The sequence below is a fragment of the Arachis ipaensis genome, chromosome B4 (genome assembly GCF_059453495.1).
Source record: "Arachis ipaensis isolate K30076 ecotype BB chromosome B4, ASM5945349v1, whole genome shotgun sequence".
NCBI lineage: Eukaryota > Viridiplantae > Streptophyta > Magnoliopsida > Fabales > Fabaceae > Arachis > Arachis ipaensis.
Genome location: NC_142439.1, coordinates 145,681,398 through 145,705,724, shown reverse-complemented (window position 1 = coordinate 145,705,724; position 24,327 = coordinate 145,681,398). Strand labels below are relative to the sequence as shown.

At 34.6% G+C, this 24,327-nt stretch overlaps 3 protein-coding genes and 2 non-coding genes across 6 annotated transcripts; 3 read left to right on the top strand and 2 right to left on the bottom strand.

Moving 5' to 3' along the window:
- Positions 1 to 383: 383 nt before the first annotated feature.
- Positions 384 to 456, top strand: TRNAE-CUC (transfer RNA glutamic acid (anticodon CUC)). Its single transcript has one exon. It is a non-coding gene; the product is annotated as a tRNA-Glu (tRNA).
- A 286-nt stretch (positions 457 to 742) lies between these two features.
- Positions 743 to 814, bottom strand: TRNAE-UUC (transfer RNA glutamic acid (anticodon UUC)). The gene has a single exon. It is a non-coding gene; the product is annotated as a tRNA-Glu (tRNA).
- A 1,524-nt stretch (positions 815 to 2,338) lies between these two features.
- LOC107635543 (uncharacterized) lies at positions 2,339 to 7,129 on the top strand. The gene is made up of 7 exons (XM_016339038.3): positions 2,339 to 3,232; positions 3,915 to 4,061; positions 4,432 to 4,781; positions 5,443 to 6,187; positions 6,269 to 6,365; positions 6,442 to 6,496; positions 6,644 to 7,129. The coding sequence occupies exons 1-7, from the start codon at positions 2,716 to 2,718 to the stop codon at positions 6,704 to 6,706; spliced, it is 1,974 nt and encodes a 657-aa protein (XP_016194524.1). The 5' UTR covers positions 2,339 to 2,715; the 3' UTR covers positions 6,707 to 7,129.
- A 3,162-nt stretch (positions 7,130 to 10,291) lies between these two features.
- Positions 10,292 to 16,215, top strand: LINC1 (little nuclei1). The gene is made up of 8 exons (XM_016339037.3): positions 10,292 to 10,893; positions 11,566 to 11,775; positions 11,963 to 12,216; positions 12,328 to 12,598; positions 12,694 to 12,777; positions 13,109 to 15,228; positions 15,352 to 15,517; positions 15,628 to 16,215. Exons 1-8 carry the CDS (start codon positions 10,696 to 10,698, stop codon positions 15,901 to 15,903), a joined length of 3,579 nt encoding a protein of 1,192 aa, XP_016194523.1. The 5' UTR covers positions 10,292 to 10,695; the 3' UTR covers positions 15,904 to 16,215.
- An 802-nt stretch (positions 16,216 to 17,017) lies between these two features.
- Positions 17,018 to 21,248, bottom strand: LOC107637395 (putative disease resistance protein At5g43730). Of its 2 annotated transcripts, XM_088485360.1 has the most exons (4): positions 20,976 to 21,248; positions 20,573 to 20,674; positions 19,366 to 20,095; positions 17,018 to 19,323 (listed from the first exon to the last, which is right to left on the bottom strand). In XM_088485360.1, exons 1-4 carry the CDS (start codon positions 21,202 to 21,204, stop codon positions 17,331 to 17,333), a joined length of 3,054 nt encoding a protein of 1,017 aa, XP_088341486.1. In that variant the 5' UTR covers positions 21,205 to 21,248; the 3' UTR covers positions 17,018 to 17,330. The 2 variants fall into 2 exon arrangements, with proteins under 2 accessions (XP_088341486.1, XP_016196300.1); XM_016340814.3 differs by having other exon boundaries at positions 17,018 to 20,095.
- Positions 21,249 to 24,327: the final 3,079 nt, after the last annotated feature.

Below are 24,327 nucleotides of genomic sequence, written 5' to 3'. Positions count from 1 at the left end.
TGAGCACTTGCCATTCAATATTTATCAATCACAGACATGCTCGTGAAATTAATAAATGGAGTATTTGCTAGCAGTATATTTCAGTTGTTTTGGTTGGGTATTTCAAAACATTGATAATTATTATATGAACTTGAGATAGTAATAATTTTAGCACAATATTGTGGGGATAATAGTGTATGATGATTCGCTAAAGTAACTAATAAATAATCTTACTATATATGCTCTAAAATTGTTATTCTTATTAATTCCCTATTGAGCTCTTAGAAGATATTATTATTAATAGTTAGATGTTTTAAGTCAAATGTTCTTTTGTCAAGATTTAATAACAAAGAAATATAGAACTGACAAGATCAAAATGCTTTGTCACAATACTAAATCAGCAATCCGTTGTAGTCTAGTTGGTCAGGATATTCGGCTCTCATCCGAAAGACCCGGGTTCAAGTCCCGGCAACGGAATCTTTCATTTTTCAAACCTTTTTGAGTCTGTGACTGTTCCTAGAACTCTTCCGGTCTGAATCAATTCCAATGGCAAATGAAAATTTGATGCCATTTTTATATGCTTTTCTGTAAAGCATAGGAAAAACATTATGAAATTGAAGGATGAAGGGAACTTAGCTGATCATAGAATGATATATGATAAAACCAAGGCACTTGTCATAGTCTCATTTCATCATTCAGTTAATTATAAGTTTGACAGCATCAGAATTCAGAAGTAATTAATTGAAAGAGAAAAAAACAAAATTTCCGTTGCCGGGAATCGAACCCGGGTCTCCTGGGTGAAAGCCAGATATCCTAACCGCTGGACGACAACGGAATTGATGTTAGATTTCTACTTATATACTTATTCACAGGATCAGCCTAAATTATGAGAGTTTAATCATTCTTTATTTCCATTCTGACGGGGATGAGAGTTTATCTTAACAATAACTTAAAGAGTAAATATTTTTTTGACTTTTGTTTTTTTGAAAATTGATAAGCTGTTCCTTAACACTTTTTAAATAATAAATTGATCCTTGTTTATTTTTTTTATTAGACACATCAATTTTTTTGTGGCCAATAAATGGATGTTAATATGTCTAACAAAAAAAATAGACAAAAGTCAATTTGTCTAACGAAAAAATTAATGTGTCTAATGAAAGAAAATAAAAATAGATAGAAATCAATTTATTATTTTTTAAACGTTAAAAAATGATTTATCAATTTTTAAAAAAGATAAAGACTAAAAAGAGTATTTACTCTATCTTAAATGGAGTGATGACAAAGAATTAACATTGGAGAGAAAAAAAAAAGCAAATTAGATTTGAAATGAATTTAAAATAAACTAAACGTATAGCTTTGTTTAAATGATTATTATTATTATTACTACTATTTACTTTATAAGTGAGGATAAGGATAGTGGTAGTTCAATTATAATTCAGATAAGGTAAGGATTTAATTTTATACACAGAGCACTTGAAAGTACTGTGTACTATAAACTCCTGTGTAAGCGTGTTATGTGTAGTACGAATTGTACAGATACTTGCAAAATATCAGTCTCCTCTCTAAAACTAAAACCATTGAAATTATTCAATTTAACGAGTTAAGAGTCAGGTATAAAGTGGTGAAAAAAAGGAATCCATTAAAACAAAATTGTTTCCACTTTCCACAGCATCGGAAAAAGGAATCTATATTGTTTTTCTTTCAATTCTAAGAGTTAAAAAAAATAAAAAAGAAAAATATTGTTTTTCTTGTATAAAAGAAAATTTATCTATAAAGTTGTATTGAATTTAATTATGGTTTAATTATTCTATTGGTCCTTATAGTTTTGCGAAATTTTTAATTATGTTTCTATATTTTTTTCTTTTTAATTGAGTTTTTGCACCAATTTTTTTTAATTAGGTCCCTACATTTTTTTTTCTTTTATTTAGGTCCTTATACCAATTCCTTTTTTTTTTAATTGAGTTCCTATAAAATTAGGCTAATTACTATTAAGAGGGACTTAATTAAAAAAAAATAGTACATAGATCCAATTAAAAAGAAAAAAAAGTATAAAGACCTAATTGAAAATTTCACGAAACTATAAGAACTAAAATAGTAATTAAACCTTTAATTATTGTATTCTATACAAAAGTCGGTAAAGCATGCTTTTTTTTTTATCAAAGATATGAGACTCGAGTCCGCAATCTCTTAATTGAGTATGAGAGACTATACCATTTGAACTATTACTCATTGACGGTAAAGCATGTTTTTCAATTAATAATAATAATAATAATAATAATAATAATAATAATAATAATACATGAAATTTTTTTTTTTTTGAAAAAACATGTAAATTAAATGTAGATATTATTATTATGTCAAATTTGGTAATTTACCTCCAATTGAGATTTTCGAAAATTAACGATAACATGGAAGAAAATATAGCTGGAGAGTGAGAGTGAGATGAGATGCAGAGAAAACTGATAAACTCTATCAACTCAAACCTGCAAAAGCATCAAACAAAGGGAAAAAAAATATTCATATAATAATCTTTTTTTTTTCCTCATTCATTTTCACCTTTTCGGCTGCGCACTCTGAGTCACATTCAATCCGAAAACAAAATTTCACAGAAAAACAAAAACAAAATAATCCAAACTCGAAAAACCCCAAAACAATGCTCTGCTCGTTCTTCTTCTCTGTTCAAAAACCCTAACATCTTTCACTTCCTCACTCTTTTTTCTGTTTAATCAATCACCAATGGACACGCGCCGAGCTCCACGCGCCGTCATTGACCCCAAGGTTCGAAAGGTCGGGTTCTTTGCTCCACCAGAACTCTCACAATCGGGTCTTCCCGACCCGATCTCCCTTCCTTCCTCTTCCCTCTCTCCCGTCATGATCCCTCCGCCGCGCCACTCGTCGGAAAATCTCCTTCACCATGCTCGGCCGCTGGCGCCGACTGTGCCAGGTGCATCTTCTGTTTCCATCGAGGGTTCCGTTGTTGCTGGCGGGAGCTACGGGAGCTCGTCGGAGCTCTTTCCAGCTCCGATGTCTCCGGCGTCGTCTTCGTACTCTTCCAGCAGGTTCGTTGGCGGTGGTGACGGAGATTACTGCTTGAATGGAGCTGCGGTGGCTTCGCCTGGTCGCGGCGGAGGGAAGGCGGCGACTTCGTTCCCTCGTGGCGGATTCGAGTCGCCGGCGGTGAAGGCTAGCAGCGTTCCGGCGAGCGGATTGACTACGGTTTCGGTGGTGAATGATTCCTCCCTAGGGATTCGCGGTTAGGTTTTGCTTCTCTTGTTTAGTTTTGGTTATTCCGTTGTTTGACTTTGAATTGAATTTAAGTGGAGAATTTATGTGATTTTGAATTTGAAGTCATTAAGTGCTGTTTGTTGAGTGAATTGAAGGGTAGAATTTATACGCTTTGAATATGAATCTAATTTGAATTGAAGTGGAGGGTTCATGTTTGAATATGAGTCTTATTTTAAGTGCTTTTTGTGTTGTGAATTTACAGGCTTTTTAAATTTGAGCTTCATTTAAATGTTTTTTGTACTACTAGTGAGAATTCAAGTGGAGAATTATGTGCTTTGAGTATGAAGATCATTTTATTGTTTGCCCTATGAAGGTTGGATTGTTGAACCGCAATTTAAGAGGATAGATTGAGTTTTGTGTCGGCACATGGGAAGCTATAACTATCCTATACGTGAAATTGGTGTTGACTTTAATTCGTCTTGATAGTACGTGTTTGGTTTTAAAAGTTGATTTTGAAAATTTTCATTTTCTTTTTTGTCGAACTTGCTTCTTGTTAATTATGGATGGCATCAAATGTTACTCTCTCTCTGGTTCCCTTTGTGGTATTTTTTCGTTTTCTAATTTTTCTTTCTTTCTTGCATATATGACTTTGTTTAGAAATCAAATCACTTTGTTAGTCCTTTTCTTATTCCTTCCTTAATCACCTCTAGGAAGAGAGAAAGCAGATAATGGAGGAGGATCGGCATTGGAAGCGAAAGACCAAGCTACCAATTCAAAGCAGAAGAAAGATAAGACCACAAAAGCTGAAAGACGTGCTCTTCAAGAAGCACAACGAGCTGCAAAGGCTGCTGCAAAAGGTATTAGCAATTATTATGCCCTACTTTGATTAGAACTATTGCATGTTTAGTTGTGATCATCACACCAATTCTAAAAAATCTTTTATTTTTTAAGTTTTTGTGAACAAAGAAATGACATTTGATTATTGATTTTATGTCTATCTTCGAGCTCTTCCATTGGAAATGCCATACAATTTTGTTATTTGGACCTAGTATAATCTTCAGATTAGACCCACCCGGCAAAAACTCAATTTCTCTATTAACACTACTTTCAACAAGTTTAAATTGGGAACTTGTGACTTGTTTTCATGAAATTTCTTTTTCCAATGAACAGTTGCCTGCTCATTATTATGTTATTCAGTTATTATATAATGTCTTATTGTCTTATTAGCTGAAGGAAATAAGGCATCTGGAACTGTAACTTCTGGGACTGCAAAACCAGCTAAGGCCATAAAGCCCCCACACAAAGTAGATAATTCTTCAGTTGCAGTGTCCGAGAAGAAGGGATGTGATCGTCCACCAGAAAAGGATAGAAAGAAAGATGTTCCTCAACCACGCATGCAATATGATGATGAAAGCAGAGTGGAGAAAGCTAAACGGCGTGCTGTGGTAAAACAAACAGAAGCTAGGAACAGAGTTGAGTTGTTCAGGCATTTGCCACAGTATGAACATGGGAGTCTTCTTCCAGATCTTGAGGCGAAGTTTTTCCAGCTTGATACTGTGCATCCTGCAGTTTATAAGGTGGCTATCTTATTTCCTTGTTGTGTCTTGTTACAATCATTCTTGTTATACAGCCAGGAGTCATCATTTCACAATATCTGTGATGTTCATGGCTTCATGCTCATGACTCAATTGTGAAATAATGCCACAGGATAAGTTGATGTTCCTTACCCTGGGATCCCTTCTTGTCCTGATGAAGGAGTTGACAAACCCATATAGGCCTATCGTAAAGTTCAAAATCAGTTCTTTGTTGCAACGTAGAAATAAAACAGTTTTAAATGTTCAGCAGATTAGACGTCATTGCCGATATCGTGCAGCAAAACTTTTCGTGTTTAAATCAATCACTTGAAATGGTTTAGTTTCATATAGCTTTAGATAATTAATTGCTAATTATTTAACACAGGTTCAGCACTTAATTCTCTTTAAACTTTTTCTAAGTTTTTTGCTTAATTTTTCATCATTGATTGTTGGGCGTTCAATTTGATAAAACACCTGACTTAAAGTCACTTGTATTATTATATTATATTGTTATACCTGCAGTGTATTTTCTTGCCTATACTATCTGCAACTAAGAAGTTCATTGTGAATGGTGTCAAAATTGTATAATACTGAGATACTATGAGCCATATTGTAAAAATTCTATGGTTATTCCCTTAACCATGGTAGTCTTTATGATTATCAGGCGGGTTTGCAGTATCTGTCTGGCAATATATCTGGCAGTAATGCTCGTTGCATTGCAATGCTTCAAGCATTTCAAGATGCCATCAGAGACTACCGAGTTCCACCGGAGAAGACTTTTGTGAGAGACTTAACAGCAAAAATAAGTAGCTATGTTTCATTCCTCATTGAGTGTCGGCCTCTTTGTATCAGTATGGGAAATGCAATAAAATTTCTTAAAACTCGAATTGCTAAACTACCTTTGACACTGTCTGAGTCAGAATCAAAAGCTTCTCTCCACTCAGATATTGAGCGTTTTATAAATGAGAAGATTATACTTGCTGACAAGGTGATAGTTAAGCACGCAGTCACAAAAATAAGAGATGGTGATGTTCTTCTTACTTATGGATTGTCATCGGCTGTTGAAATGATACTGTTACATGCACATAAGTTGGGAAAACAGTTTCGAGTTATAATAGTTGATTCTCGTCCACAGCTTAGAGGAAAAATTTTGCTTCGGAGGTTGGTGGAGAAAGGTCTTAGCTGTACATACACTCAAATAAATGCACTTTCCTACATAATGCATGAAGTCACTCGTGTGTTTTTGGGTGCTTCATCAGTTTTGTCTAATGGGACAGTTTATTCAGGAGTTGGGACTGCATGTGTTGCAATGATTGCTCATTCGTTTCGTGTCCCTGTTTTAGTATGTTGTGAGGCTTATAAATTTAGTGAAAGGGTACAACTTGATTCAATATGCTCAAATGAACTCGGTATGTAAACAGTCACAAACTATGAGGATCTATTATTTCCTTGTCTGAAAGAATGTTAATGTTTATTGGATTTTCTTTCAGGTGATCCAGAAGTCATTTCCAAGGTTCTGGGTAGAGAGGATGTCAACTACTTGGATGGTTGGGCCAATACTGAAAATCTGCAACTACTAAATTTGATGTAAGCACCTTCAGATAATACATAACAGACCACCGAAAATGTTCACTGACTTTGATTTTCTTTAAATTGATGCCAGTTATGATGCAACTCCTTCAGATTATATTTCAATGATAGTCACAGATTATGGCATGGTAAGTGGTTTTATCCAATGAAGGTTATAGATGTGGACCTTGTCCTAGGCAAACCTTGTGTGCATAGATTGTTTGTCCCTTTTATAAGGGACACTAGCATTTGCATATTCTTCACTATAGGTCATGATTGTTTACAATTGTTGGCAGGTCCCACCAACAAGTGTTCCTGTAATTGTAAGAGAATATAGGAGAGAACAGCTGTGGATATAAATAATGCAAATGCGGATCATCTCAAGTTTATGGGCGCTGAAATCCCCATGTAGCAGCCTGGCAGCAATAAAATTTGAGAAGATTGTTGTATTGCATCTTTCTGTGTATTAGTATTTTCTCATCTTTGAATAATGTAGTGAGCCACTTTCTTGTTCTGAAATTTTGTGCCCTTGTTGGCATTGGCCTGTCGCAGTGAAGAGTGCGAATTGTCGTCTCTCCAGACAGATTTTAATTTTGCCACGAATCCTCACATGAACAGTTCGTTTTTTTACCTTGTAACGGTTCTTCAAATTTTGGATAGTTGTTCAGTCACAATTTTGGGGGTTAGTTAATCCTTGTCCCTTATATTGTTGCTGTATTTATATTTACTGCTGCCCCATTAGGTTGATATAATTTGAACCCATGATTTTCTTCTTTTCTCAACTTTTGCATTATCCTGATGTATATAGCATGAATTCAAACAAAGTTTCATTACCATCTCCAGAAGTTGACAACTACAAGTGCGTCTTGTAAGCTTGTGCCACCGCAAGTATTTTATCCTAAATAGGGAATTTCATTGAAAATAAAGACGCCATAGAAAAAGAGAGGTCGGTTACATCTGAACTACAGTGGCCCACCTGTGCAAAGAGAGGTGATACTGCAAATCCTAACCACTGTGTCATAGTGATCAATGAACTTAACCAACTCAGCATCTTTTGCATTTGTTCTCCCAGCCAAAGGATCTGTATATCGTCGTTGTTAAGACTTATGACAGCTAAGTATTAAAATGCAGTCCAAGTGTTAAATGTTCGAAGTTAAGGCAAGTGGTAGCCACAATTGTTTAGCGTCCAACTTCATTTGATTATTTAAATAGAGAATTTGGTTGGATGTGCGTGGAGTGTGTGGCTATGCGGGCATGTTTCACATTCAAACTTTGTTCATTTACAAAAGGTATTAGCGGAAAAAGAAGAGGTGAAAGACAGAGGAAGATCTAAGAAGACCCATCCATGAGGTGATCAAATGAGATCTATATGTAAATAGTTTTTCTGTAGATATGATATATGATAGAGCACAATGATGTCGTTTGATTCATGTAGCTGATCCCATTTAGTGGGACAAAACTTTGTTGTTATTGTTATTGTAGTATTAGCGGAAAAAGAAGGTTAGGAAACTAATACTTTTTAATGTGAAAAAATTGGAGAATTGGATAATATTGACTTAAATGTAAGATAAATATAAAGAACAAATGTTGACTATTTAAGACAATCTAAACTTCAGGATTGTACATAATACAATTGCTGATATAAGTTGTATTAAGGATTTAGAAACATGGCTAAGTGGTCAAATGAATTTTGACTTTGGAGATATACCCTAAGGTAGCGTTTGGTGGAGATACAGAGACCGAAAGACTAAGACTGAGAGGCAGAGACTAAGAGACAGGGATTGAAATAAATCTCAGTATTCTATTTGGTGCAAAATGGGAGACAGGAATTGAAACAATATTGATACTCTAATTTAATTTGCACAAAGGGTAAAATTAGAATTAATTAATTGAAATGAAAGTATTTTAGATATAAAATGTTATTAAAGTTTCAGTCTCCATCTCTAAAAATTTCAGTCTCCTGTGTCCCTACTTTTTGGAGGTACTGAAATACTGAAATTTTAGAGACAGAGATAGAAATTTTAGTACCAGTCTCTGAATTAACAAATACGATACTGAGTCTCAGTCTCTCAGTCTCTGTCTCAGTACCTCAAAACAAACGCTACCTAAATCTATGTAGGATGATTAGTATTAAACACGTGTTTAATAGGTTTCGCTATTTGTATTAGAGAATTTTCCAGTTGTTAATTGTTAATTGTTTATATATAAATATAACTGGTAAAAGAATGAAGTCATTCCGATTCTCCATAACGAATCAAGAGAAACCACCAGAATTAAACAATCAATGGTACACGAAACAAATCCAATACTATTTTACTTTAATAAAGTTTGGCATATTTGCGGATTTTATGTAGATCAGATGAAATGAAATGCGAAAATAATAATAATAACAAATTAATAATCATGCTAATATATTATTATTATTAGTCTACCTGAATATGAAAAGCCAAGGATTATTAGTCTAAGGAATTAATCCTTTCATCGTTCTGAAAAGCCATGGAGGAGGAACATCTAAATTTTAGAAAATTTTTCATAGGTTGAATAATCCTTGAAACAAATTAAAACTTTTTGAGAGTAAACTTGGCAGTTACATTTCTACCTGTTCATGCTCAACTTACAAGGCACCGCCTTCAAACCATCACAATCGGTCATGTTCTCATTCATATATCCTTTGTACTTTCTTTTTTTCTTTTTGGATAAACTTTAATTTTCCAATAAAAATCCAATGAATATCGCTGACAAAGATTATTATAAATCACGACTCCAAACTTAAACTAATTTCTAGTCTTAGTCAAAGATACCTCAAAGTGGATTAAGAGAGTACCTAAATGTTTAGACATAATAGGTTGCATTACATCACAATCCATACCACAACCAAAATTGATCTTGTTTAACCTTTTTCATTTGTTGTCTTTCCTTGTGCCAAAGTCCTTATATTATTATTATAGTTAGTTAATAATTAACATTATTGTTATTACTATTACAAATGTTTATATTTCATTTATTCCTATGTTATAGTGTTTCACAACCAACAAACGACAGAAAAAGGTCATAGTTTTTTGTTCCTAAAGTATCCTAGACACTATTTAGATAGATAGAGTGACCAAAGAGTCCTTAAGTGAAAAATTAAACTCAACATAATGATTAAGAACAAATGCGACAAAAGCGATGCTTATCTTGAAACACCCTCAACTCAATTGGGCACTTTCCTAGTTAACAGCACTCATACACCGTGGCATTCTCAATTCAATATCAAATGGCATATTCTCCAAAATCCAAACACCTAATATCACTTTTACCGAAATACCCCTTGAGTCCCAACTTTACTAATCGTATTTCTGTATTTATAAGGAAAATGTTTTCAAACTAGTAAATAACATACAATTCAAACTACAATATCACATTTTAAAAAAAAAATTATATATATAAAAGAAAAGTAGCATCTTAAATATAAAACAAAAGCACCCTTGATTACTTTTATTTTATGGTCGTAATCAAAGTACTTAAATTATGATTCAAATTCTTAGTCAACATATAACTTTTGACTTTTTTAAATGAATAATTCTAAAATTTTAAACTCAAAATATCAAAGAGTGATGAATCAAATTTTTCTATTTCAAATTTCTTTCAATTTTGGTATATATTTTAAGAAAGGAAACTTAACTGAAATAGAATTTTATTTTAATATACCATTTTCATTCAACAAATGAATGAAAATCATCTTGGAGATGATCATTTAAACCATAGTTAATATAAAAATTAATTAGTGTACGAGAAGATTCAAGTTAATACAGCTGCAACGTTAGTCCTCTTTATTCCTTACATTCTACCAACCATGGGCAAAACGGTCAAACCAGTGAACACCCACGAGAGCCCACGTTCCAAACTCATAAAGCAACCTTCCGAATTCCCCAGATTACCCTCCCCTTAGTTCCACAACCATTAAGAGAAAAGGCTACTCCAGTAATTTCAACTCCTTGACCCCAAAATAAAACTATTAAAATAAAATCAAAGAACGTGAGCGATCCGCGCAAAAAGCAAAGACACCAAAGAAAGTGAAGGAAGAAGAAGAGAGAGAGTGTGTGTAAGAAAGAGAGAGAGAAAGAACCGTTTGAGCATTTTTGAGACGTTATCGGACTTCAAATCCACAATTCGCCGGAATTTGGGACCAACGGTTGGAGTCCGGGGACTTAGGGTTTTCTTCCTTCTATTCACAAAGTGCTTTTCTTTCTAATTTGTTAGGGTTTTCGCTACTTCGAATTAGAGAAATTCTTCGGAGATTCTTCTTCTTCGATGGAATTCGGTGTGTGAGGTTTCGGATTCTCGGTGGGAGAGTGAGGGTTTGGTGATGTTTACGCCGCAGAGGGCGTGGCCGGGCTGGTCCCTCACCCCCGGTAAGAGTGGGGCGCGTGGAACCGGGTCTGGTTCGGCTCCGAGTTCCGGTGAGGGTGGCGCTTCAAAGGGTAAAGGTTTGGCTTTTGGTGAGAATGGCGCGAGCTTGGATCGAGAGGCTTTGGCTGAGAGGATTTCCAGCCTCGAGAAGGAGGTAAATATATTTTTTTTAAACTTCTGCTTATGATTTTTTAGATTGTTTAATTGTTTTTCACTGTTCCGAGTTATTATTCGTTATCACTTTTTTGCTGATGTAGCCTAGTATGTGTGTTTTAGTAATTTAAAAATTTGTTTACTTTGAAGTTTTGGATAAGACTAGGAGAGAGGATGGATACTTGAGGGGGTTTTTTTGTTTTTTTTGGGGGGGGGGGGGGAGAGTGGTTTGAAATTCTTGGTTTTGATTTGAATGTTTGGTTCTTATTTCTTGTAGTGGGAACTCGAAGTACTATTTTATAAATTAAGAGAGTTATTCCAGTGTAAACCGGATTCAGGCTGTTTCGTGAAATTTCAACCTACTTTTTGGGTTCTGAAATTTTAACTTTGGTTTTGGGTTGGCAGCTTGTTATGTTGTCCAAAGAACTAGTCTTGTGGCAATTTAGCTCTCAAGTCTGTCTTTGTCTTGTGGGTATTAGTTCATAAAGCTTTCTAATGTCCCTTTTCCAGTGTTTTCTTCTTTACTTTCTTCCAATTTTGCCACTGCTTAAGGAAATTGGATTTTGGTCAAATGTCCACTTTTATCTATATGTAGTAGTGTACACTGCTTCTTGTTCATGGTAACTTTGGTTAATTTTCTTTTAGCTAATTTGTTTTCTTTTTTGGGGGCCAGCTTTACGAGTATCAATATAATATGGGGCTTCTCTTGATTGAGAAAAAAGAGTGGAACTCTAAGTATAATGAGCTGAATCAAGATTTGGCAGAAGTGAAGGATGCTCTTGAAAGAGAAAAATCTGCTCATTTAATTGCCATCTCTGAGGCAGAGAAGCGGGAAGAGCATCTGAGGAAGGCCTTGGGTGTTGAGAAAGAATGTGTGCTTGATGTAAGTTTTTTTTAATTATTATATAAATACTTGTATTACTGTTAATTTCTTCTTTTTCAAAATAAAGAAAAGCATGATTCATATATTAAAGCTTATTTGTGGAACCCATGATTATTCTTTTCTTATTTTATTAATTAACAATTAACAATTGCTGCTTGCTAATATGTAAAACTTTTTGCATAAACAGCTAGAGAAGGCTGTGCGAGAAATGCGTTCAGAGCATGCAAATATTAAATTTTCTGCAGAGTCAAAGTTAGCGGAAGCAAATGCATTGGTTGCTAGCATTGAAGAGAAATCTTTAGAAGTGGAAGCCAGGTTGCGCTCTGCTGATGCCAAACTTGCAGAAATAAGCAGAAAGAGTTCAGAGATTGACAGAAAATCACACGATCTTGAGTCTCAAGAAGCTTTGCTTCGAAGGGATCGCTTATCTCTGATTGCAGAGTATTCCTGTTAACTCTAAACTATTTGTTCTTAAAAGGTTTTACTGTTTTCTTATTGTGATATGTAGCTGTACTTCTTGTTTATAATGCATTATGATTTGATTTGCAACAGGCAAGAAGCACACGAGAGTACTTTATCAAAGCAGAGAGAGGACTTGCGAGAATGGGAAAAGAAATTGCAGGAGGGGGAAGAGAGGCTAGCCAAAGGTCAAAGAATTCTCAATGAAAGAGAACAGAGAGCTAATGAGAATGACAGGATATGCAGGCAGAAAGAGAAGGACCTTGAAGATGCACAGAAGAATATTGATGCTTCTAATTTAACCTTGAGAAATAAAGAAGATGATATGAACAAAAGGCTTGCAAATTTAACTGTAAAGGAGAAGGTAAATATTTGTGCCTCTGGTGATATTGTTTAACGTTACTTTTAATTCTGTCGTTGTGATTGAAATTTAAATCGGTCAATATCATTTTGGTGCAGGAGTGTGATTCTATTAAAGTAAATTTGGACATCAAGGAGAAGGAGTTATCCGCATGGGAGGAAGAACTCAGTGCAAGGGAAAATGTAAGCCTGTGTGCTTCCTATTTTCTTGTTATTTATCAAGTCTGGGACATTCAGGAGATGGGTATCCAATGGCTGTGTAAATTTCGTTTCCTAAAATAAGTTAGCATTCAACAAGCTATGACAACTAAAGTTTGCAGGCTGGTTGTGTTGTGATTATTTTTTTGGTCTGCTTTCGAATGGTCTTATGATTGGAACAGAAGTGTCTAATTGTTAACTACTCATAATATCATTGTGTTGTTGGGAGCATCATTGCTTAGATGGCACACATGCATTTGTTATTACTGCTTTACATTTCGTTCTTTTGCTAACCGCAGTCTGATCTATTTTGCAGGTTGAGATTCAGAAGCGTCTTGATGAACACAATGCCATTCTTGAGGTAAAGAAGCAGGAGTTTGAATTGGAATTAGAGGAGAAAAGAAAATCCTTTGAAGATGGATTGAAGAATAGATTGGTCGAATTGGAGAATAAAGAAGCTGAAATCAGCCATATGGAGGAGAAAGTTGCAAAACGTGAGCAGGCACTGGAAAAGAGAGCAGAAAAACTCAAGGAGAAAGAGAAAGAGTATGAACAGAAGTTAAAAGCTTTGAAGGAAAGGGAGAAATCTATTAAGGCTGAGGAAAACAACATGCAGAAGGAGAGACGGAAAATAGAAAATGAGAAAGAGGAATTGCTCAGTCTTAAGGCTGAAGTTGAAAAAATAAGGGCTAACAATGAAGAAGAGTTATCGAGGATAAATGAAGAGATAAATCGTCTTAAAGTCACTGATGAGGAGAGATCTGAATATTTGCGCTTGCAGTCACAATTGAAGCATGAAGCTGATCAGTACAGGCTGCAGAAAGAACTGCTTCTGAAGGAAGCTGATGACCTGAGGCAACAAAAAGAGACTTTTGAAAGAGAATGGGATGAGCTGGATGTAAAAAGAGCTGATACTGAGAAAGAGCTAAAAGATGTGATTAAGCAGAAGGAAGAAATGTTAAAACTCCAACAACATGAAGAAGAGAAGTTAAAGAATGAGAAGCAGGCTGCACAGGATTATGTACAAAGGGAGTTGGAAACTATTAAGTTGGCCAAAGAGTCTTTTGCTGCTGAAATGGAGTTGGAGAAGTCAAGTCTGGCTGAGAAAGCTCAAAGTGAGAGAAGCCAAATGCTTCTGGATTTTGAGCTGCGAAAAAAAGAACTTGAAGCTGATATGCAGAATCAGTTTGAGCAGAAGGAAAAAGAATTCCTAGAGAGGAGGCAGTTATTTGAGGAAAAAAGAGAGAGTGAATTGAACAATATTAATTTCCTGAGAGAAGTGTCTAATAGAGAAATGGAGGAAATGAAACTTCAAAGAACTAAACTAGAGAAGGAGAAACGAGAAGCTGATGAGAGTAAAAATCATCTTGAAAGGCAAAGGATGGAGATGCAGGAGGATATAGATGTTCTTGTTGACCTTAATAGGAAGCTCAAAAGTCAGAGGGAACAATTTATTCTGGAGAGACGGCGTTTTATTGACTATGTTGAGAAATTTAGGAGTTGCCAAAACTGTGGGGAAATGATCTCTGAATTTGTGCTGTCTAATTTACAATCTTCGGATGACATTGAGAATATAGAGGTTCCTTCTCTCCCAAAATTGGCCGGGAATATTCAGGGTGGTTCTAATGTGAACTTGGCTGCTGCTTCAAGGCAAAATACTGATGCATCACCTGCTGCGGATCCAAAGTCGCCAGTTTCTGCACGCACAATTTCTTTTCTACGCAAATGCACTAACATTTTCAAGAAGTCCCCAATTAGAAAGAGAGAGTCTGAAGATGTTGAGAGCTTAAGAGATGTGGTTGATTTGACTGTGGAGGAAAATGATGAAGATTCACAACAGAGAATTCCCGGCACTGAAAATGAAGCTGAGTTGTCATTTGCTATTGTAAATGATTCTTTTGATGCTGGAAGGGTACAATCTGGCAATGAAGTTGCTGAGGCTGAGGTCAACCATGAACCATCAATTGATAATCAGAGTAATATCAACAGTAAGGCACCCGAAGATTCCCAGCCCCCTGAAGAAAACTTTGAGCAGCAGAAACCTCGCAAAGGTGGGAGGAAAGTAAAGCGTACACAAACGGTGAAAGCTGTTCTCAAAGAGGCTAAGGCTATACTTGGTGACTCAAAAGCTGCTGAGGCTGTACCTGGGGAATCTGTGGATGATCATGAGTCGGAGTTACCAAATGGAAATGCTGAGGATTCTGCCAACACGAATTCTGAACACCTGAAACCATCCACTAGAAGGACGCAAGTGAACACACGGAAGCGAAATCGAGCTCAGACATCTCAAACTGTTGGTGGGCATGATGGTGCTGCCAGTGAAGGACAGTCTGACAGCATAGTAGCAGCGCAAAACAAAAGGAGGCGACAGAAGACTGCTGCTCCGCCTGTACAAGCTGCTGCTGGAACTAGATATAATCTGAGGCGATCAAAGGCGTAAGTACCTTTTTAGCTCATTTAGATCCATAATCTTTTATTCTATTATTACAGGTGATTGTTGCTTAATGGTTATTGGATTTTCTGTCCTCTGACTTGGATGTGTGCGCTGAATTTTTATAGTGGAGCAACAACCTCATCCGTTAGAGCAATGTCTGGGGCTGGCACAGAAAGTGAGAGAGAGGTTGATCGTGTAAAAGATGCAGATGAAGGAATTGTAAACTCAAAACCTTCTTCACATTCAGTAGATGTTACTAATGAGAACGGTGGAAGCATACATGTTGAACAGGTAAGCTTTTAGTATAGCAATTTGAACATGCACATTCATGGTGTTATTTTTCATCAAACTTTGATATGTTCGGTTCCGGAGGTTGAAAGTGCAAGTTGTTATGTCTTCAGTCTGAGAGAATTGTGGAGAAAGAGGATGTTTATAATGAGACAACAAGGGAATTTACGAACAATATGGCCTTGAGCGAAGAGGTGAATGGAACAACGGATAATGTGGAGGAACATGATGCCGAGAATAGGAGCGAATCCCACAGCCAAGATGCCATTGGCGAGGAGGACGAGGATGAGGATGTGGATGTGGATGATGAAGACTACCAGCCGCAACCGGGTGAAGCTTCAATAGGTAAGAAGATTGGTATGTCGATTTTGAAGTTTCTGACTACATAATTATACACCATCTTCATGAGAATGGAGGTTTGGTGTGTTGTCTTTTGACCCTCATCGACTTTAGGAAATGATGTCGGAAGTCACCTTGTATTAACAAATTGTTGGATGTAGATCCCAGTTATAACCACCGGGACACATAGGAGGAGCGGTAATTGAGTGTCATGTTTAGCTTCTTTTTTAATTAATGTTGTGATGAATATTCGGACCCTCTGGTATTTGTTGATAATTGTAGGCATTCGGATAGTGTAGCTTCAAGTATTAGTAGAGATTGGAATCATAGCTACCTCCCAATGGAAATTGATTGTATTCAAATGTTTTGTATTTCTGTCGTTTAATTTCCTGCTGTTTGATTTGTTTGAATCTCATGACGATGTCTTGGTATTAATATTGTTCTGTTAGTCTCATGTCATATGCCGTTAATGAATGTTTATAATTTTTTCAATCAAAATTGAAATATCAAGAATATTTTGCTTGTTTTAAAAATTAAAAGGAATAAGTTCGGTCTTATACTCATGGACATGGTATTAACTTTCAGAATGTGTGTAAAACTCACAAGTCATGTATTAAGTAAATTATGCTTCAAAATAATACAAGTAATAGAGAGAGCTCGGTGAAGCAATAAGAGTGCAATAAACAAATTAAGGAGCTTACATTGTCACAATCCAATTCGGCAGGAAAAAAAAAATAAATAGAATTTCTCATAATATATATATTTAACATAAATTTAGCATATTTACAAAAAATTATAATTTGGTGTTTACAGCATAATATAATTCAATAGGTCTATATATAAAACAAACTATTTTAAGTCCATGATTTTTCGATTGCTACAAGCAGATTCAAAAAAGTGTATCAATGTAATTCAAAAAAGTGTATCAATGTAATTCTTCGTGTATTTTCTGTTACAGGAACTCAATACTGTTAGTGACATAACATATTAAAATGATATCGTAAAGGTTTTGACATTAAAAAAGGTATTAAACGATGTCGTTTGTGGGTTATGAGAAGAAACCCTTGTTATCTTGTTTTGAATATTTAAACTAAATTTGTTAAATATAGTTTTTTCTATATTGGGTATTAAATTAGTATTGTTACCTTGATTTGAATATTTAAATTTGTTATAAAAAATTTAAATGGACTAGATTTATTAGAAAACCAAACACTCAAATTGAAAATGTTCACAACCTAACACACATGTTGATGTTGGACACAAATTTCAAACAGGGCTACACCTTAGTCAATAGAACACATGATAACGAAAAACAAAAGATGCAAGCCCAAAGGCAAATAAGTCAAACCCAAAATGTCGTTCGGCCCACTTTCAGTGACGGAGCCCCAGCAGAAGTTATTCCACTACAAGCAGAATATAGAAATCATTATGTTACCTCTGTACCATAGAAGAGACCTTACCAGAGCCCAAAAGAAAGTCATGTGGAAGAAGTAAATGATGATGATGAGACTTGAAATGGAGACCGACTTTCTAACTTGGGACACAAAGCGATCTCCAATTTCGGCAATGATTCAGAGATTATAATTCCTTTGCACACAGTCTCTAACATTGGCAAGTCATACAACTCGAGTGAGGTTAAGTTGGGGAGTGTAATGATGGTGGAAGCAGCATCATCACTATCAGCACCACTGCTACTCGCTGCAAATATTTCTCTCAATGAATTACATCTCTCTACAGTTAATGTCTGCAGGTTTTGAAGTTGGGGCAATAACCCTGCTGTTACCAACGTTTCTATCCCATTGCATAATGAGATCTCCAAGTGCCTGAGTTGAGAGAAGACGGCATTTGGTTTGAGAGATTGTGTTGTTGTATCAGTAGCACCAACATCCTCTTTACAAATGACTGTTAAGCTCTCCAAACTGTAAAGCTGCAAGGATTGAAGGTTGTTGAGATTACTGCAAAAGGAACAATTACCAAATGAACAAAGCACGCTCTTCATTTCTGTGCATCTCTCAATTTCAATGTTGTCCAAAGAAGAAGGAGTAATATTTGACAGAGCATCACATAAACTTTTCCAACGCGGATTACATTCAATAGAGATATTGGTAAGATCTTTTGGCAGCAAATGAGGGGATTCTTCGCAATCTAATAAATGTACAATTTGGTGGTCGTCACCACTTGGACTAAAACGATAATCAGATTCAAAAATCCATTCAGAGTTATCGATACTACCCAAATAGAGAAGATAAGATTTGGGTGCAGAACCTGTGTTCCATATACCTGCCACAAAATTGTGATAGCTTTTGATGTCATTAAAGCCACCCAGAAAATATTCAAGTGTGGTCAGCCCTTGTACATCCTCTATTTCCACATTTGACAGAGTTGCGTCGAAGAGATTCAGATATTGCAAATTGGTCAGACCACACAGCACCCTCCCTGATTCCAACCTCAACTTTTTATTGTAAGATAGATCAAGCCATCTCAAGTTTGTCAGCATTTCCAAGCCTAATACTACCTCAACTTGAGTGTGTGAAATTACCAACCTTGACAATTTTTGAAGCCTTCCCAATGGAGGCACCTTTGCCAGAGCACTACATCCATCAAGCAGTAGAGAAACAAGACAAGTCAAGTCCGACAGGGAATCCGGCAGAGAGGTTAAACTGCCATTTTGAGATAGGTCAAGTATTGCTAGAGATTTCATGTGTGTGAAGAAGCAGTCTGGGATGCTACTGATGCAATTATTACTCAGAATCAAGGTGGATAATCTTGGACAGTTGGGTGATATACCCGCTGGGATTTCTTTTATCCTGTTTCTATCCAAAGAAACCAACTCCAAATCAGCAGTCCATTCATGCACGTGAGGTATTCCTGTTAATTCTTTACCACATCTAACTATCAACCTCTGAGATTCTTTCAATATATGACATGCCATATTTCTTACTGAATTCTGTATATTCCGAAAACGAAGCAATAATGAATGGTCTTCAAGTTCACTGAATATAGTATGGCCTTCATCAAAAATTGCGTCTAATCTCCTCCTTCCATTTATGGCTCCACTGTCAACCAGATTCATTATTATTTTGTCATCCTTCCAGAACTCAGAGTATAATGCACATTGCAAGAAACTATTTTGCATGGATTTATGTGTTAAGTTATCATAGCTCGCTTTTAATACTTGAAATACCTCTTCTTCCATCTCTCCCCCCATCTCCCCTCGCTTAAGTTTATTCAACGCATGTCTCCACTGGTGAATGTTATCAACGCCTTTCATGGTTCTAGCCATTACACTGATTGCAAGCGGTAAACCACCGCATTCCCTTGCAATATTCCATGCATTAGGAGGTGAGTGTGTTTTGTGATATTCACCAAGTCTTAAAAGAAATAACTCCAAACATTCCCCGTGAGAGAGAGGATACATTGTTATTATATTACTTGTGGGGCAATCCATTTGTCGAAGCACATGTTTCAACCTACTTGTGGGGCAATCCATTTGTCGAAGCACATGTTTCAACCTACTTGTTATAATCAATTTAGAACCATTGATTCTACAAGGAGGGATTCCCACCTTTTTCAGGTCAAGAAATTTCCAAACATCATCCAAAATAAGCACCCATTTTCCTTTCTCTGATAATGCGGATGACAAATGTGCTGCTCTTGTTCTCTCATCATCATCTCCATTAAGCTTTGCACCAATTCTTCTGGCAATGTCTTCTTGAAGCTTTGAAATGCTGTATTCACGAGACACCGTGACCCAAATAACGCAGTTGAAAGTTCCTTTCCTTATGATTTGAGTTTCCATATAAGTTGCAAGACATGTTTTACCCACCCCTCCCATTCCATGTATCCCAATCATAAAGACTTCCTCGTCTCCAACAAGTTTCTGCATGCTCTTAACTTTTCTCTCGAAATCTTCACCAACAAATTCATTTGACAACACCACAGGCTTTTCTTTCTTAAGCTCGATCACTTGTGCAGTTAATTGTTGTATTTGTGTGAGATAGTGTGGATAGTTTTCATTGAAATAATGAACTGCTCCCATCGCAAGATTCAAGCAATTAGCAACTTTGTTTCTCAATTCTTGTAGTTCATTCAACCAATCATCAACTTGTGTCTTGCTCTGCTTGCCCTCAGACTTGAGCCACTCTAACTCTCCCTTAATGTCGTCTTCTTCAAGAGTTAAATCATGCAGCAGTTCTTTTAACTTTTTAATCTCATTGTTGCTTTGGGCCACTGCTGCTGACCCTATTAAGTAAAGTTCAAATTTCAAACGCACATAAAAAATTTATCATATGAACTTCTAATTCAATGTGAACTTTGTATAAAAATAAAACATATACAAATAAAACTATAAAAATCTATTCACCCATACTAAACTTACTTAGAATTACATCATTGAATTCTAACTTTTATATCCTAAGTAAATATGATTTACCAATCAAATTATGATGAGATTAAGATTAAACCAAATCTATAATTATTGTGCCAAGTTTAATTTATCGATCAAAACTCTCTAACAAAATGTCACTTCACTTTCTAAATCTAGATTTATACATACCATCTCCCTTTGTTGTTTATGCTTGAGAATTTAACTGGAATTTAACTAATATATAGTTACATAGATATACACACTTTTGAGATCTCCAATTAGATTTCTCAAATTATGGTGGAAGAAACAGAAATCTGGTTAATGCTGAATTGATGGGAGGAAGGGGTACTTACCTCCAGGCAAGTTGATGGGTTGACTAATAATATTAATTGAATGCTGCATTAAACCTCCAAAGAAGGCATCAACTATTTCATGGTCATCATCTTCAGCAGCCACTTAATTGGTACAAACATGATGAGACAGGAAAAGATCCAGTCAAGACTTTTATACTTCAACACAAGTAGTTGGTAAAAACAAAACTAAAGCAATGACAGATAGATACATAACTATTTATAGATCAGAAATAATCATTAATGTTTCTCCTCTTTTCAATTTATACTTTTGGAACAACTAATTAATTCATAATGTAGTATCTTTGAGTGTACGAAGAAACATATATAAAGTATTCAATCGCTTAAATCCATGATGAATCAACTTAAAATAATTTCAAGAAACTATCACAGTATTATAAATTACCTTCCCCTGGATTCAATCGATTTGCAGTTTGTTGTGATTGTGGTTGTAAATGATTATCATCCGGTGAAGCAGAGCATATAGAGATACCTTTACCGGGAATCCGATCGACATGAGCTTTAATTCGAGAAACACCTCCACTGAACTGACGTCCACAGCGGTTGCACTTCCACGTTCCGTCTGCCTCTTTTGTAACTTGATTCCAGTAACGTTCTTCCTTCGGTCTCCCCATACCTGCTACTGTAACCGCTGCATTTTTTTCTTGAACCAATGCTAATTAACTCTCTTAGAACAACAAAGTAAGTACACTCAATAATTCATAAGTGTAACTTTTTCTTTATTTAGTAAAAGACTAAAAGCTTGATTAGTGAACTTAAGGCAGGCCTTTCTTTCACGATGCTAGCTACTACCCCTCCAGACTAGAAAATTGATATTTCAACCATGGATATATGCATATAGATATGATCAATTAACTCTTAATAACTTATAAGAGACAGTACTTATTAATTAGGTTGGAAATGCACTACGATATTTAAAATTGTTAAACCAAGTTTTTTATTTGAGTAATGCTACACATCTAAATCTTTTAAAAGTTAATTTTTTTTCGTTACCAAACATTTTTGAACTAAATTTAACAAAGTTAAACAATAAGATTTAGAATAATAATATTAACTATTTTTTTATTTTATTACATCAACTTAATTAGACTTGGATACCTAGCATTATTCTTTTCATTTATTATGTTATTAGGGAAACATTTAACAGCAGGCTGCCTTGGGGCCTCGGCTGCTAGCAAATATAATATTATTAGATTAGATTTGTTATGAACTCTTCTACCCTCACAAACGTCAAAACTTAATACTGTCCACTGTATATGAATATAAATTTTATTATTTTATATCTACAGCTAAAGATGTTTAAATTCACCATCTTGTATATAGTAACAAATTATTAGATGTAGATCTCAGTTATAACCACCGGGGCACATAAGAGGAGATTGAGTATCACGTTTAGCTTCTTTTTTAATTAATAATGTTGTGATGAATATTCGGAACCTCTGGTATTTGTCGATAATTATAGGCGTTGGGATAGTGTATAGCTCCAAGGTTTAGTAGAGATTGGAATTGTAGCTTCCTCTCAATGGAAATTGATTGTATTCAAATGTTTGTATTTCTGTAATTAAATTTCTTGCTTTTTGATTTAATTTGTTTGAATCTCGTGTTTTCGTATTAATATTGTTCTCTGCTATACTCATGATCTTGACTTTCATAATTTGTGTAGAACTCACAAAAAGTCGATGTATGAAGCTTAAAATAATACAAGTGCAGTAGTATAGAGTACGTAGTGTTCTAGCTGGTAGAGTGCAATAAGCATATTAAGGAGTTTACAAATTCCATAACTACAACTTTTATTTCAAAGGAAACATTTTAGTAGTGGTATTCAGTTATTCACACTGCAAGACATTATAATTAAACCAAAAATTTACAATTCAATAATTTCTATGAATTTAAAAGCACGAGTATCATATGTAACAAAAAGACATTGCTACTGTTGATATGATTTTATATATGATGAGTAAATTACTAAATCAGCCAAATTGGTAGTAGAAATATTTTAGTGCTAACAAAAATAATTCTAAAATATGTGAATAAAATAAACTTGCCTCTAAAATATTTGAAAATTTGATAAAAATATACAGACGTCAATTATTTTCATTTATTTCTGTTAACAAAATAAGATGACATGACATTAAATTCATCTCTTTAGTCTCAGCCAATTATAAAAATCATCTAACATAAAATGAGATAAGAGGCCGTGGTGGTTGGGTGATGGATCATGGAATTTGGGGGCAGTGGCCGTTGGGTGGTCGGTGGTGAGTTGTTGTGTGATTGATGATGATCCTGGGAGAAAGGATAGAATGATTGTGTTGGTGGTGGCTATGATCTCACGATGATATTGAGATTGTTGATAATGATAACAATAGTGCGCATAGAGAGGTAAAATAAGAAATATTTGAAGAGAAATTCTTGAGTGTTAGCAATTTTTAGTGCATGTTTGGGCGCCATTATTTTGTTAAAAAAAGATCTTTTTTCAATAAAAAAAGATCTTTTTTTATTTTTTAATGTGTTTGGCAAATTTCTAGTAGTAAAAGTAAAAGCACTAGTAAAATAAAAAAAAGATCTTTTTTGAGAAGCTGTAATTTACATCTTTTTTTAAAAGATCTTTTTTTCTTAAAAAAAAGATGTTTTTCATGTAATAAATAAACAAAAAAATACTTTTATATTGTTATACCCAAACATAATTGATTGATAAAAAGACCTTTTTACATGAGATATCCAAACATAAAATTACTTTTACTTCTCTATAAGATCTTTTAAAAAAAGATAACTCAAAAAAAGATCTTTTTTAAAAAGCTCACCCAAACAAGCCCTTAGTATTATTTGGGGAACATAAATATTAAATTGTCATTTTATTAATTTATGTGCGTAAATTTTGAAAAGAGAAAGTTTAGACGGTCAGTATTTTTATTAAAATAATGTTAAACATATTTTTTTAAATAATAAATTAAAATAATATAACATATATGATAATTATTAGTTGAAATAAAATTTAAATAATATTTACCTATTTATTTTTTTATTTTTGCGAATACGCGAATATACGAATCACATATCTTGGTACCAACATAAAATTCACAATCCGATCTAATTAGTATGCGGATCTGATTTGATCCATGAACACCCCTAAATATTTTGCTTGTTTTAAAAATTAAAAGGAATAAGTTCGTTCTTATACTCATAGACATGGTATTAACTTTCAGAATTTGTGTAAAACTCACAAAAGTCATGTATTCAATAAATTATGCTTCAAAATAATACAAGTAATAGAGAGAGCTCAGTGAAGCAATAAGAGTGCAATAAACAAATTAGAGAACTTACATTGTCACAATCCAATTCGGCAGGGAAAAGAAAAACAAATAGAATTTCTCATAATACTAATAAACAACGCATGCTCAAACATTATATTTAACATAAATTTAGCATATTTACAAAGAATTATAATTTGGTGTTTACAGCATAATATAATTCAATAGGTCTATATATAAAACAAACTATTTTAAGTTCTTGACTTTTTGATTGTTATAATTTGATCTTTCAAATTAAAAAAAGTGTATCAATGTAATTCCTCCAGAAACTCAATACTGTTAGTGACGTGACATATTAGTAACGTGACATATTAAAACGATATTGTATACGTTTTGACATTAAAAAAGGTATTAAACGATGTCGTTTGTGGGTTGTGAGAAGAAACCCTTGTTAATTGTTATCTTGTATTGAATATTTAAACTAAATTT

What these genes read in the sequence shown, in the direction of transcription:
- LOC107635543 (XM_016339038.3), top strand. Translation starts at nt 2,716, where the DNA reads ATGGACACGCGCCGAGCTCCACGCGCCGTCATTGACCCCAAGGTTCGA. An exon ending in TGCAAAGGCTGCTGCAAAAG is followed by an intron (nt 4,062 to 4,431) that starts GTATTAGCAATT and finishes TTGTCTTATTAG; the next exon opens with CTGAAGGAAATAAGGCATCT. An exon ending in CTGCAACTACTAAATTTGAT is followed by an intron (nt 6,366 to 6,441) that starts GTAAGCACCTTC and finishes AATTGATGCCAG; the next exon opens with TTATGATGCAACTCCTTCAG.
- LINC1 (XM_016339037.3), top strand. Translation starts at nt 10,696, where the DNA reads ATGTTTACGCCGCAGAGGGCGTGGCCGGGCTGGTCCCTCACCCCCGGT. An exon ending in AGAAAGAATGTGTGCTTGAT is followed by an intron (nt 11,776 to 11,962) that starts GTAAGTTTTTTT and finishes TTGCATAAACAG; the next exon opens with CTAGAGAAGGCTGTGCGAGA. An exon ending in GAAGCATACATGTTGAACAG is followed by an intron (nt 15,518 to 15,627) that starts GTAAGCTTTTAG and finishes TTATGTCTTCAG; the next exon opens with TCTGAGAGAATTGTGGAGAA.
- LOC107637395 (XM_016340814.3), bottom strand. Translation starts at nt 21,204, where the DNA reads ATGGGGAGACCGAAGGAAGAACGTTACTGGAATCAAGTTACAAAAGAG. An exon ending in TCGATTGAATCCAGGGGAAG is followed by an intron (nt 20,675 to 20,975) that starts GTAATTTATAAT and finishes GTACCAATTAAG; the next exon opens with TGGCTGCTGAAGATGATGAC. An exon ending in ACCCATCAACTTGCCTGGAG is followed by an intron (nt 20,096 to 20,572) that starts GTAAGTACCCCT and finishes TTTACTTAATAG; the next exon opens with GGTCAGCAGCAGTGGCCCAA.